This window comes from Xyrauchen texanus, chromosome 25 (assembly GCF_025860055.1).
Source record: "Xyrauchen texanus isolate HMW12.3.18 chromosome 25, RBS_HiC_50CHRs, whole genome shotgun sequence".
In the NCBI taxonomy this organism is placed as follows: Eukaryota; Metazoa; Chordata; class Actinopteri; order Cypriniformes; family Catostomidae; genus Xyrauchen; species Xyrauchen texanus.
In genome coordinates this window covers 11,789,933-11,805,423 of record NC_068300.1, presented here as the reverse complement: position 1 = coordinate 11,805,423, position 15,491 = coordinate 11,789,933, and the positions used below count along the sequence as shown (strand labels likewise).

At 39.5% G+C, this 15,491-nt stretch overlaps 1 protein-coding gene across 1 annotated transcript; it reads left to right on the top strand.

Annotated features, from left to right (window-relative positions):
• Positions 1-404: 404 nt before the first annotated feature.
• Positions 405-13,673, top strand: LOC127619295 (ganglioside-induced differentiation-associated protein 1-like 1). Its single transcript, XM_052092159.1, has 6 exons — positions 405-604; positions 3,691-3,883; positions 11,069-11,242; positions 11,871-11,965; positions 12,444-12,558; positions 13,318-13,673. The coding sequence occupies exons 1-6, from the start codon at positions 425-427 to the stop codon at positions 13,659-13,661; spliced, it is 1,101 nt and encodes a 366-aa protein (XP_051948119.1). The 5' UTR covers positions 405-424; the 3' UTR covers positions 13,662-13,673.
• The last annotated feature ends 1,818 nt before the right edge of the window (positions 13,674-15,491 follow it).

Here is a 15,491-nt window from a genome sequence, read left to right as displayed (position 1 = left end):
ACATCCCTGCATTATGCCGAATTATGAATAAGCGATACAATATCAGAGATTACAGGCCCTAATATAAGCAAACACTGAAAATAAAATGCGATACACAGATGCATATATATTAAAAAAGCGGTTTGATTGGGCGTCTGCACTGAATGAGACCGTTCTTCAGATGCCCCCAACGGAGCCCGGACGGACGCAAACAGATGGACCCTTTGTCCATTGCGCCTCTGCGTTTTTAGACGCCTTTTCGAGATAAATATAACTGCAACTGTTAAACACACTTTCATGGTGCAAGAACGCGTTCGGTGTGAACGGCCCTAAAGGAGCAGTTCGCGCGGGAGGATGATGCCCCGTTCGTGGTGCTGAAATCCCCCCCGCGTGCTGCCTCTCCCTCTCTCCCTGATACCCTTTCACACGCACAAAATCCTCTGTCATGGCGTCTTCCAATAATATTAATCCCACCAACTGTAGCTGGTGGCCCATATCAGCCATGGACGAAGATGGCAAAATCACAGACGGAGAGGAAAGCCACGAACCCACGATAGACCACAAGCCATATTCCAAAGACAGGCTCGTTCTGTACCACTGGACTCAGTCCTTCAGCTCTCAAAAGGTAAAAAAAATAACACAGCTTGAAAATGGTGGAGCTCTCTATGAATGTGTACTACCCTATGCAGTGGGACATGAGAGTTTAAATGTCAAACTAATAATTGGGCGCTTTCTATGGATGGTTATGCATTTCATTGGCCGACCTGTGTATTCTATTGCGTGCTTTATACAGACATTACGAAACCTCAGAAGAAGGTGGAATATGTCTTACTTCACTAGCTCAAAGTAAACCGTATCTGTTAAATGCATAGTAAATAGCAATGTTATTCATTTGGCAAAAATGCTAATAAACAGCAGATTAGCCTTCGTTATAGAGTTGCTTTGCTTTGGAGTATGGCACTCTAAATTATTCATTAAGATGAATAATGAATAATAATTAAATGTTAAACCTGTCAATCGGTTCGTGCAAATTTGAGCCAGGTGTGATGCGTATGCTTATTGTGCAAGAGAAACTACTCTCTATGGTGGTCATCGTGTCTGCTGTAGGTAGTTGCTTGCTTTGAATGAATGTCACGGTTTATCACAGGCCAAATCTGACACCTCACGACATTATTATATTGACCAGAACATTCGTTTAAGTATGCTGAGCACAGTAGTTACAGACTCGTATGGAAAGCCGAGGGGAAAAAATAAAAAAAATCAATAGCCAGCCAAAATCCACCTAAGTTAAATATGGCTCTGCACCATTGCATGCTTTTTTGGTAACACTTTACAATAAGGTTCCAATAGTTAACATCAACTAACAATGAGCAATACTTTTACAGCATGTATTAGTCCTTATGCATTAACTCATATGATTGGAACCTTATTGTAAAGTGTTACTGCTGCTCCTTTATGCACAGTAGTTTTTTGGCAAATCATTTTATTGAAATATCAATCGGAGAACATTTAGTTGACTTCAGAACAACCATTGGTGTTGCTGACCTTTTAAATATTTGATGAGGAATTTTTGTTTATTTAAAGTTCAGATAACATTCTGTCTGAGCCTCATATTCCGGCTCAAACATAGACATTGCACAACTGATGTAAAATGCTTCATTAGACATATCCATTGGCTTTACATCACCTCCAGTGGCCTCACAGTTCAACTTGAATGCAGCTTGACATTCATTAGCCATTCCTCAAGATTGATGCTTTTGCCACTTTTCAGTCAGAGTTGCCTTATCTTGATCGTTTAATCTGGATTTGTGATTTGATGCAGTTTTGTATCTTTTCAATCATGCATTAAACAGGATCAGCTGTGTTCCTGTTGTATATCTAGTCAGACTTTAAAGTAAATTGACTTTTAGTCATTTTCACTTTATATAATTGTCTGTAAACAGATAAACACATTACGTTCTTCATCTTAAAGAGATAGTACATCCAAAAATGTAAATTAATTCACCATTACTCACCTTCATGCTATCAGATGTGTATGACTTTCTTCTGCTGAAAACAAAAGAAGAATATTTCAGCTCTGAAGGTCGTCACGTTGCAAATAAATGGTGGCCAGAACTGGTCCAGAAAGGTCCAAAAAAAAAAATCGCATAAAGGCAGCATAAAAGTAATCCGACTCAAGTGGTTAAATCTGTATCGTATGAAGCGATATGACAGGTGTTGGTGAGAAACAGATCAATATTTAAGACCTTTTTTACAATACACCTCCACATTCAATTTCACATTTTTCTTATTTTGTTTTTGGTGATTCACATTCTTTGTGCATATCGCCACCTACTGGGTAGAGAGGAGAATTTATAGTAAAAAAGTACTTAAATATTGATCTGTTTCTCAACTTTACCTATCATTTCTCTTCTGAAGATACGGATTAACCACTGGAGTGGTATGGATTACTTTTAGGCTGCTTTTGTGTGTTTTTGGAGCTTAACATTTTTGGTACCCATTCACTTGCATGGTATGGACCTACAGAGCTGAGATATTCTTCTAAAAATCTTTGTTTGTGTTCAGCAGAAGAAAGAAAGTCATACACATCTGGAATGTCATAAGGGTGATTTTCATTTTTTGGGTGAACTACCTCTTTACTGCCATAGTTTTGGAGCTCAGGTTAAAAAAAATCTGTGGGTACCGCAAGCATTAGACAGGTCTTTTTCACATACAGTACTGCAATGTATTTATCGTTACTATATCCATTGTAAAATTACTATAGTTACTGCAGTAGACTTTAGAGGGTCACTTTTGCTGCTTGATAATGAATTTATGAACTATAAACAAACAGGCTTTTAAAACCTTGCAAGCCTTTTAGGCCTTATAAAGTGACTTTCTTATTTTCTTCACATTGTTTATTACAGTTTAGTGCCAAATATCGAACAAAAATAAAAACTAAAGTTATCAAACCTACAGTACATACGATAAGCCATACCTTTTTTATTTAATCTAAATGTTTAACTGCCTGCCAGTTCGGACCATGAGCTTTATATTTCATTAAAATTACGGGTCTTCAAACTTCATGATCACAATAAACATCCTAACATTACATCTTAAACAAGAAAAATAAATAGTCCAAAGTATACTTTGTGGTTTGGTGTGTAGAGAGGATGTTTAGGTTGTGTAAAGGTATAGCTCATCCAATTGATGCCATTACTGCTCTTTTGTTATTCCAAACCATATGACTTTTTTTCTTGTTCTGTGGAACACAAAAATAGATGTTGAATGAGGTCTCAATCACAATTGAATTTAACTGAATGCAAAAAGATGCTGTAAAAGTGAATGGTCACTGAAACTTTTAGTCCCTAACATTCTCCATTTTGTGTTCCACGGAAGAAAGAACATTCACTATCCTTTTAAGAGGATATACGTTTCCTCTTTGACCTTTGGGGTTGGTGGATCTGAGACCTTTCTTAAAATATCTGTTATCATTCCATCCAAACTATTGCCCCACAGAACTGTTGGCTTAAGTTTCAAGCTTTACATGGGATGTTCAGATTCACTTGTTGTCTTATATCACTTAGGTTTGAAATCTCTCAGAACATTCCCTCTAATTTACCTATTAATATCAGCCCTGCATTTTGGGTCCACTGAAAGCATTTTCTCAGTCAGTGAATGGTGAGGCATTGCGAAACTGTGATGTCATCATATGTGTGTTTTGTCTGGCAGGTACGTCTGGTAATCAATGAGAAAGGGCTGCTGTGTGAGGAACGCGATGTCAGTATGCCTCTCACTGAGCACAAGGAGCCATGGTTCATGAGGCTCAACCTAGGAGAGGAAGTGCCGGTTTTCATCCACGGAGACACTATCGTCAGCGACTACAACCAAATCATTGATTACATAGAGACCAACTTTGTCAGAGGTATGGCTGACAATAAACTTATCATCGACTTATGATTAGGTCTGGATGGGATCTGCAGACATCTTGCAAAATTTTACACTGACTGAACGCACTGTGAATTCGTTAACATTAGGTGGAAAGTTTTGCTGATAGAATTGCTTTTACCAAAATTCGAATCACTGCCCCCAGTGGCCGAAACTGGAAGTGTTGTTGAACATATGGGCATTTGTGTGCTCCAGTTTTCGGGTGAAATGTCCACAGAGTTGCGATAACAGCTAGTATTCTGAGTTGTAATTTATGTAATATAGTCAAAAGGAATGCGTAATTTATAGGGCTGTGAATCGATTAATCAAATGCACAGTTTTCTGTGATTAATCACGTTAAAAACACACAGACAGCTTTGTGCTTCTCTCGCTCTCTAACTGCGGCTCTGCCTCCTCATTATCTCTCTCCCGACTGATTGCGATAATTCTCCACCAGCCATCCCCATTCTTATCACACAGCCACACCCTGCTTACCACAAACGTATAATCAAATATATTTACTTAATACTTAGTCTCAAAGAGCTTGCAAGAAATTGGTTAGTCATCACTAATTTTAACTATTGAAATATGTACATGTTAATATGTTCAGCTTTTTGGGGGATAGAGTTAATTACACACATATTTATTTTTTTTGCTTTTGACACTGGTTTAGATGACAGTGAGTGAGTGTTTTCAGGGATTGCAACGCGATAAGGCAGCTTGCCTGTATCTCTCCCACACCTGGCTCATCACTTGCGGGGGAAGTCTCCATTCTCCGTACAGTCTCCGTTTATTATGCCTGCGACATGCATTGCGTTCATGCTTATTTAATAAATATGCATACACTACTCCGCACAATCAGTTTCTAGGATGTGCAGTTAGGTCAAGTGTGTGCCTCCTGGACATTTAAAGAGTATATGCAAATATTAGCCACAGGAAGTGGGAAAAATCATTAGTGAAGTTTAAGGTTAATGCATTTATTGCATGAGTTTTTATTAATGCATTAAACAGTCAATAGTATGCTCTTAAAGGCACCTGCAGCCCCCGTTCTGTACACATCAGTGCTCTTCACCCTAACCCCAGCCTTAAAGGTCCCCTGACATGAAATTTTCACTTTCTGAGGTTTTTTAACATTAATATTAGTTCCCCTAGCCTGTATTTGGTCCCCTCGTGTCTAGAAATTTCAGTCGGTGTAAACCGAGTTTTGGCTATCTTTCTCTGCCTGTGAGAAAATGAGATCTCATACGGGGGAAAGGTTACCTCCCCCTTCTTTGCTTTGCCCGCCCAGAGAATTCGAGCTAGGAAGTTAGTTTATCCTCGAGAGATATCATGGCATGTGACCGATCGAAGCACAAAAGTTGCTCAATAATTGAATGCACAAATGATCACAGAAGTCCTTTTTTACTTCCTTCATCCAATCCCCAGAAGGATCAATGGATAAATTTCATTTACTCTGGGAATGCACCGACACAACACACCAAATTTTTGTATGTCTGCGCCAAACATTTCACAGACGACTGTTTTCACAATATGGGTCAGTTCAGAGCTGGGCATGCTGAACGTCTGAAACTGAAGTCTGGATCAGTACCAACTCTCTTTGGCTCACCTACAAACCTCGGACAAGTAAGTCAGCTAATTATATATAATTGTGTTGCTTTACTATTTATGGTTACCTAGCTTGTTACACGTAGAATGTGGCTGTAACATTAGCTATGCAGCTAACAGCCGAGTTACTGTCGCTAATGTAAAGGTAGATAGCATCAGGTATATGTGTGAATACACACACTGTAACGCAAGCTGGTCAAGACCACACCCACACTACACCTTGCCCCGCCTTTCTCCTCCTCATTAGCATTTAAAACTACAGACACCGAAACGGCACGTCTGAAGGAAAGCTCATTATGGGTTGGCTTGTAGTGGCTATAATTCTGTACCAAGGCTGAATTTTGTAAAAGAGATTTCAGATACAGTACTAGGGACCACTAAGGCCTATATCAAAGCCTACAAAAAGAAGCATGTCAGGGGACCTTTAAACCTAACTGTCAGTGGAGTAAAAATGTAATTTTAGGGTGAAAATGCAACCAAGATAGGAAGAATCGCAATCTCCATTGTTTATGTGAACAAGATTACTTCCTGGTTCCCACAGGACCAGAAACTGTCTTTCAGCGATTGCAATGCACTATCAGCAGTGCTTGAGGGAAATTTATTCATACTTAAATTGATGCAAAAAATGTCTGATGAGGGATGCCGCTTGTCAGTATTTCAGCTGAATTGAGTTGATTTCAGGGTACATTAACTTTTGGAAGCAACATGTCAATATCCTGTGTGATCGTGTTGTTTTTCTGTGCTGATTGAGGGGAAAATCTGCAAGATTGTCCGTAATATATTTAAATATGGTAACGTGTTCAATGGAACTGGGATTACTATGCTGTAGCTGAAGACATTGTGAAATTAGGCAAAAATATAAACATTTTACCTAAATAATTTTACTTTTTATTTTAAACTAATTTTGAATTCAGTTACTATTAGGGTAAACACAAACAAACACACAAGGGATGAGTAATATTGTGTGAATAATTGGAATGTGAGATTACATTAGAATTCTGCCAGCAAAGATTCCATGCAGTCCTTGAGTTAAGTTTCTGACTGTCAGTATGGTAATTAGCTGTCTAAATAAGCAACATGACCTCAACCCATTCCCTTTGTAAAAATGCCTGACAGATCACAGTTTGTGCTCAAAGCGAACAGCAGAGCAATTAAAACTCTAACTTACTCTTTCTTCCATTTGTTTCACCCCTAGACTTGTGTACGCAATACAAGAACTAAATCAGCACTGTTGCACTCTACTATATCATCTCTCTCACAATTGCTGTCATTTTGAATGTCCTCACAGTTTGAGTGTGGGAGGTGGAGTGTTTTCACTGATTTTTCAAGCTCTTTTTTGAGCCAAGCTCACTCAAGTGAAAAGAGATCAGTGTTTCTCAATGGTCTTAAAGAGCTAACAGAGACATCTCTTGACACCAAAATATTTTAAAAGGTTTTAGATGAAGTAGTAAGATGTATGATGCATATATTTTAAATAAACTAAAAATAAATAATCCTTTCAGATAAATTTAAATGCACAAAGAAACACAAAGCATAAACACTATGTACAAAGATGGTTGACAGATTTACTTTAAAGGAATATTCCGGGTTCATTACAATGTAAGCTCAATCGACAGCATTTGAGGATTAATGCTGATTACCACAAGCATTTATTTCGACTTGTTCCTCTTTTACTTTAAAAAAAGCTGGGTTACAGTGAGGCACTTACAATGGAAGTGAAGAGGCCAGTCCATTTACGTTATAATACTCACTGTTTCAGGACGTAACTCCACAAGACGTAAACAATATAATTTTAGTGCGATAAATCACGTACTAACCTTTTCTGTGTAAAGTTATATCCAATTTTTACAACTTTGTTTCCAACTATGTAACCTCGAACCATACGAGTGAGTGAATGAGTGAGTGATAGATAGATACAGCCAGACAGACATGATGACAGTATTTTCATTTTTGGATGAACTTTATCTTTAATGTCCTAAAGTGCAAATTGTGAAAATGCTTGCTCACACTTGTGCTGGATGCTATTCTGTTGGCCAACCTGATTTGCAATAGCTGTCCAAGATTTTAATTTGTAATTAGACTTGTAGATTAGATTTGTAATAGATGGGACAAAAATCCAGCATAATAAACTTTTGAGACAACTAACTCTAACACTGTGATACTATGACTGTACTGCAGTGTTACTCTAGCAATCATTCAGAGTTATGTGTGTACCTTGGAGGTATGTGCCAGTTTGCTCGAATAATGGAAAAAACATTTTGGATCCTGCCATTGTAGGATGAATTGATCCTTCACAGATAGCCTGGAGAAATGCAGGTCAGCCTTTGGCCAAAGAACTGATTAATCAGCATGTTGGAGGTCATTCAGATGCAGCCCTGCAGTCTCTCTGCCCAAGTAGTTATAGTGTCAGGCATATTATTACTAGGCATGACAGCTTTATCTCAGTGTTAACAGTTCAGGAAAGGAGGATGCTTGAACCGAATTAACAATCAACAAGACTTAATTAGACAGAACATCAAACTAAAAACACAGCAACATAAAACACACACATGCAGAACGGCCTCGTGCGTGTGTCTCTCTCTCTCGCTTGCATGCGGCTCTTCCCTTTTCTCCCTCCTGCTGATTAAGCAACCCACACCCTCCTCCTCATCACACTTCTCCACTGCCCGACCCAGGCCGAGGCGCAATCCGGACACCCGATGGTCCTCTCTGCCTCCTGAGAATCTGAGAGAGATGAGGTGAGGAAGGGGGAGAGAGAAAGAGCGAGTGGGAGAGACAAAGAGAAAAGAAAACGCTCTTCTTCGGCTCCCATGGCACGACCAGCCACAGGTGACAGCCGCTCCTCTGTCCCCTGGCAGACGGCAGCAATTCCTCCACCTCCCTGTGGACAGCAGTGGGTCCTCCATCCCCTGGTGGATGGCAGCATCTCCTCTGCTTCCTGGTGGACGGCATCAACTCCATCCCCTGGCGGATGGCAGCAGCTCCTCGGTCTCCTGGCGCATGGCAGCGGCTCCTCGGTCTCCTGGCGCATGGCAGCGGCAAATTCTCCTGGACAGCGTGCCCTTCCTCCTTTCCTGGTTTCAGCACCAGTGTTAACAGTTCAGGAAAGGAGGATGCGGGAACCGAATTAACAATCAACAAGACATTAATTAGACAGAACAACAAACTAAAAACACAGCAACACACACACACACACACAGAGTGGCTCTTTCTCTCTCTCTCTCTCTCTCTCTCATCCCCGACTCTTCCCTTATCTCCCTCCCACTGATTAGGCAACTCAGCACCGGGCGTGCATCCTCATGGCCTGGCCACGCCATTCTCCTCGTTACACTCACTTTGTCACTTTTCACGACACTAACAATTCTGACTGTAATTACTTCTTGCAATGAATCTAGTCAATTTTGACAAATTTCCTTTGTCTTGATTATATTTTCACTTTATTTCACCATATTGTATTTCTTTTTCAATTAATAGTTCAAATATAAAAAAATCAGTCATCATTTACTTACCTGCATGTAGTTCCAAACCAATATTACTTTTTGATAAAAAAATACGATGCTAGATGCTAAATTTTGTAAGCAAAAACTTGCTTTTGCGACATTTCATCCAGAAACTGGAGCTAATATACATTCCACAACACTTCCTGCTTCTGCCTCTGGGGCCGTGATCTGAATTTCCATAAAAACAGACCCGGTTCAGCAGCAAAACGTTCTACATATTATCGCCGAATACACAGTGCAATCAATCTACAAAATCAACCCGGGTATTTCTTTTCTATTTTATCATGAATAGAATAAATGGACATCCTACTCATTTGATGTACACCTTTTTCATAATATGCTGCAGGGAAGAATGGATATTTGGTTATTAGAGGATGCTATAGAGCCTTGCTTATTAGCAGTAAGTTTTTGTTGGAAAGCAGCAGCTTCCTTCATGGTGTCCTGCCATGGACACATGCCTGTTTAATGTTTTCCTTATAGTAGACTCGTGAACAGAGATGTTAACCAGTTACATTCATTCCTTCAAGTCTTTAGCTGTCACTCTAGGGTTCCTTTTTTACCTCATTGAGCATTCTACGTTGTGCCCTTTGACACTTCTAGGAAGAGTATCCACAGTACTAAATTGTCTCCATTTAAAGGCAATTTGTCAAACTGTGATTAGACGAATATACAAGCTCTTCAGGATAACTTTGTAACCCTTTCCATTCCAATCCATTCCAAACCATTCTTGATCGTAGGTCTTTTGAGATCTCTTTTTTGCAAGACATGGTCCACGTCAGCAGAGGTTTCTTGTGAATAGCAAACTCAAACTTAAGAGTGATTTTTGTAAGTCAAATTAGTTCTAGACCACACCTTCAATCTCGTTTCATTAATTGGATGCCAGGTTTGCCAACTCCTGATTTTTTCTAACCTAAACTGTGAATGTTTGAATTATGTGTTCAATATGTACAAGAACAATACAATAATTTGTGTGTTATTAGTTAAAACAGATTGTACACTGATGAGCCAAAACATTATGACCACTTACAGGTGAAGCGATTAATGTTCGATTAATGCAGGACAAATGGGCAGGAGTCAAGACCTGAGCAACAAATTGTTATGGCCAGACAACTAGGTCAGGCAAGGATTGTGTGGTGCTCTTGGTCAGCAATGGTGAGTACGTACTGACAGTGGTCCGAGGAGGGACAAATCAAAAACCAACAGAAGGTCTACTGTTGCACAAGTCACAGAAAATTGTAATGATGGTTATGGGAGGAATGAGTCACAATACATATTGCATTTCACCCTGCTGTGTATGGGGCTTCAGAGTGCCCATGATGACCCCTGTCCAACGTCAAAAGCACCTACAAAGTGCACACGAGCATCAGAACTGGACCTTGGAGCGGTGGAAGAAGGTAGCCTGGTCCAGTGAGTCCAGTTTTCTTTTACATTACATGTACGGCCTTGTACATGTGTGCTGTTTACCTGAGGAAGTAATGGCACCCGGATGCACTGTGGGAAAACGACAAGCCGGTGAAGGGAGTGTGATGCTCTGGGCAATGTTCTGCTGGGAAACCCTGGGTCCAGCCATTCATGTGGACGTCAATTTGACATGTGCCACGTACCGAAACATTGTTGCAGACCATGTACACCCATTCTTAGCAATGGTATTCCCTGATGGCAGTGGCCTCTTTCAGCTGGATAATGTGCCCTGCCACATTGAAGACATTGTTCAGGAATGGTTTGAGGAACATGATGAATAGTTCAAGGTGTTGCCCTGGCCTCCAAATACGATTGACAATCTGTGGGATGTGCTGGACCAACAAGTCTGATCCACGGTGGCTCCACCTCGCAACTTACAGGACTTGAAGGATCTGCTGCTAATATCTTGGTGCCAGATACCACACGAGACATTCAGGGGTCTTGTAGAGTCCATGCCTTGGCAGGCCAGTGCTGTTTTGGCAGCACAAGGAGGACCAACAGCAGGTGGCCATAATGTTTTGGCTCATCAGTGTAAATTCAGGTAATTCAAAAGGAATAACGTATTTTTCTTGCCACTGTATATTCAAATAGATATAAAATACTGTATTTTATTTCAGACACAGTAGCCCAGCTGATTCCTGATGAAGGCACTCCCATGCATGCAAGGGTAAAGCAGTACCAGGAATTGCTGGATGGGTTGCCCATGGATGCTTACACACATGGATGCATCCTCCATCCTGAACTAACGATAGACTCCATGATCCCAAAGTATGCCACTGCAGAAATACGTAGTAAGTGAAGCTACAATGCAGTGCTCTCTGACTCTGAATAACCATTTATTTCAAAAAGAGATACAGTGGGGTCCAAATATATGAGATCTGGGATTCAAAATGATGAAGTACGTAGATAGTTCAGACTGACAGACAGACAGACAGACAGGCAGGCAGGCAGACAGACAGGCAGACAGACAGACATGCAGATCAACTGATGTAAAATGATCTGCCGGTCCAGTGTAAATCAAGCCAATGAGTTGATCCAGCCACAGAATTGTCGTAGAATAAATGATGTCATGGAAATCTGGCATAATTGCAAATAAATCTATTTTATGGTTTATAACTTGGACGGAGTCCCTCTTATAGGTGCTGTTTATCAAAGTCACTGCTTTGATGTTGTGTAAAATCTTATTAAACTCCTTAATTAGTTGTCAAGAGCATTAAAACTAGAAAATAGTGCCTGCTCATGCTGTGCGGTCCACAGCCCACACCCCACAATATTAAATATACACAATTTATCATGAAGGAACTTACAAGGCAATAGCCAGATAACGTCACGGATTTCTGGTTATTTTACAATGTGAATATGCAAAGCAGATGAAAGCTCTTTTACTGAAGTAGTCAATTCGGTCTATGTTTCTCTCAGGACATTTGGCCAATGCGGCTTCTGAACTGATGAAACTGGATCATGAGGAGCCCCATCTGACAGAACCATACCTCTCCAAGCAAAAAAAGCTGATGGTAAGACAGCAGTAAATGCTTTATTGCACTAATGGTACATACTGATGCAATGCATTGCACATTGTACTGCCAGCATTGATTAAAGGCATGACAAGGTCAAATTTGTTAATATTGCTTATAAAGTATGTTTGGAGAATAAGCTTATAGTTTGAAGAGAAGTTTTATTGCAAGAACATTCTGTCATCATTTACTCACCTTCACGTTGTTTCAAACCAATATGACTTTGTAACTTTCGTGAAACACAAATGGGGATGTTAGAATGTCCAAACAATAAAAGTGAACAGTGACTATGGAATAACATTCTTTCTATAATCTCCATTTGTGTTCCACAGAAGAAAGTAAGTCTTATGGGTTTGGAACAACGTAAGGGTGATGTACTGATGACAGCATTGTCATTCTTGGTTGAAGTGTCTCTTTCTGTCATGTTTGTATCTGAAAATGAAATGTGAGCAACTTTTGAATACTTACCTTTTTGTAGGCAAAGATCCTGGACCATGACAATGTGAACTACCTGATGAAAATCCTCGGTGAGCTGGCCATGGTACTAGACCAAGTTGAGGCAGAGCTGGAAAAAAGAAAACTGGAATATCAAGGTATGTTTTTTATTGAAATAAAGTAAAATACAATCACGAATTCAAAATTCTTGCAAGGTAATTCTTGCAAATCAGTCATTAGAGGGTGTTTCTTCAACTTTGGGCACTTTTAGCACTGCAAATTTCTAGAAATTTCTCATTCCTTACTATATTTAATTAGTCTGCTAACAATGTCCAAAAGTGTATGTACATGCATCACATGAGATTTATGTCATTTTTTGTCATTTTCCCTTTTAACCACATCTTAACATTTTTCTCACATTCAACAATATTATATTAAATTTTTTTTTGCATTTAATGTATCCTAAATACAGTTTAATATTTTCACACTTTTTGCATAATTTGGTAAAATGACATTTTGATTGGAAATGACGCCCAATAAAAATGTTCTGCTCATGAGTGATTTATACCTTGATTTTCAATTTCCTTTTCAAGCATGCCATTACTCTTCATCAAATTGCTTAACAAGTCCACTAAATTTAAAACAGTCGATTTTATACATAAAAGGCATTTTAAAATAATCCAAAATAAATGAAGGCATAGACAAATGTGTCAAAGTGAGTTTTTAATGTGACCTTCCTATAAAAAAAGAAAATATTTGAAATCGGTTACAAAAATCAACCCCTCTGACATGAACACGCCAAACTTCCAAACACCCAAGAATTCACATTTCTTAGTTTTGGTTTAATTGTTTAAAATAATAAATGCTAAAATATTAGCTAACTTCTGTTTCTGGTCTTGTCTTTTTTGTCTACACAGGTCAAAAGTGTGAATTATGGCTTTGTGGACCTAATTTTACACTAGCTGATATATGTCTCGGAGCCACATTGCACAGGCTAAAGTTTTTGGGACTCTCAAAGAAATTCTGGGAGGACGGGAGCCGGCCAAACATCCAGTCCTTTTTTGAGAATGTGCAAAAGCGCTATGCTTTCCGTAAGGTGTTGGGGGACATCCACACGACCCTCCTATCTGCAGTTCTACCTAATGCATTCCGAATGGTAAAAAAGAAGCCAGCGTCCTTCTTTGGGGCATCCTTCTTAATGGGGTCTCTCGGGGGAATGGGCTATTTTGCCTATTGGTTTTTAAAAAAGAAATACATGTAGTGAATGTGCTCTTGTAATGGTTTGTGTCTGTGTATCTGTGTGACATTCGAACTTTTCGGTAACACTGTTTTACAAGAGCAGGAAAACAAGAAAACATACAGAGATAAACTAATACTTATTTGGGTGAATGAATAAATAAATATATAATAAGAACATTCCAAGACTAGGAATTCTTCTTAACAGCACCTTCTCTGGTAATCAATTCTATTTACCACTCTGTTTTCTGATTTAATAGTCTGCTCACTTTAGGCTTGCACACAGTCAAGCAATATTCCGTAAAAATGATAAACACTGCACATTCTACCATATTGGACACCTGTAGTACAATTTGATTAAATGGTATAGCTCAACATCCAAGTAAACTTTAAGTACATTATAAACTTAAAGCCCAAAAATATGGTACAGTTGAAGTCAGAAGTTTACATAAAAATGTATTTGGCTAATGTGTAACTCAGTTTTTCACAATTACTGACATTTAATCTTAGAAAACATTCCCTGTCTTAGGTCAGTTAGGATCACTACTTTATTTTAAGGATGTGAAATGTCAGAATAACATTAGAGAGAATTATTTATTTCAGCTTTTATTTATTTCATCGTGTTCCCAGTGGGTCAGAAGTTTACATACACTTTGTTAGTATTTGGTAGCATTGCCTTTACAGTAAAGCCTTCCACAAGCTTCTCACAATAAGTTGCTGGAATTTTGGCCCATTCCTCCAGACAGAACTGGTGTAACTCAGTCAGGTTTTTAGGCCTCCTTGCTCGCACACGCTTTTTCAATTCTGTCCACAGATTTTATATTGGATTGAGGTCGGGGCTTTGTGATGGCCACTCCAATACCTTGACTTTGTTGTCCTTAAGCCATTTTGCAACAAGTTTGGAGACATGCTTGTGGTCATTGTCCAATTGGAAGACCCATTTTCAACCAAGCTTTGACTTCCTGGCTGATGTCTTGAGATGTTGCTTCAATATTTCCACATATTTTCCTTTCACATGATGCCATCTATTTTGTGAAGTGAACCAGTCGCTCCTGCAGCAAAGCACCCTAGAACATGATACTGCAACCCCCATGCTTCACGGTTGGGATGGTGTTCTTCGGCTTGCAAGCCTCACCCTTTTTCCTCCAAACATAACAATGGTCATTATGGCCAAACAGTTACATTTTTGTTTTATCAGACTAGGGGACATTTATCCAAAAGTAAGATCTTTGACCATATGTTCACTTGCAACAGTTTTGTCTGGCTTTTTTATGGTGTTTTGGAGCAGTGGCTTCTTCCTTGCTGTGCAGCCTTTCAGGATATGCCAATAAAGGACTTGTTTTACTGTGGATATACACTCACCTAAAGGATTATTAGGAACACCATACTAATACTGTGTTTGACCCCCTTTCGCCTTCAGAACTGCCATAATTCTATGTGGCATTGATTCAACAAGGTGCTGAAAGCATTCTTTAGAAATGTTGGCCCATATTGATAGGATAGCATCTTGCAGTTGATGGAGATTTGTGGGATGCACATCCAGGGCACGAAGCTCCCGTTCCACCACATCCCAAAGACGCTCTATTGGGTTGAGATCTGGTGACTGTGGGGGCCATTTTAGTACAGTGAACTCATTGTCATGTTCAAGAAACCAATTTGAAATGATCCGAGCTTTGTGACATGGTGCATTATCCTGCTGGAAGTAGCCATCAGAGGATGGGTACATGGTGGCCATAAAGGGATGGACATGGTCAGAAACAATGCTCAGGTAGGCTGTGGCATTTAAACGATGCCCAATTGGCACTAAGGGGCCTAAAGTGTGCCAAGAAAACATCCCCCACACCATTACACCACC

Excerpts from the sequence above, each read along its gene's own strand:
- LOC127619295 (XM_052092159.1), top strand. The coding sequence starts at position 425 with ATGGCGTCTTCCAATAATATTAATCCCACCAACTGTAGCTGGTGGCCC. Across the intron at positions 605-3,690 it reads AGTCCTTCAGCTCTCAAAAG|GTACGTCTGGTAATCAATGA; the intron begins GTAAAAAAAATA and ends TTTGTCTGGCAG. Across the intron at positions 11,243-11,870 it reads TGCCACTGCAGAAATACGTA|GACATTTGGCCAATGCGGCT; the intron begins GTAAGTGAAGCT and ends TGTTTCTCTCAG.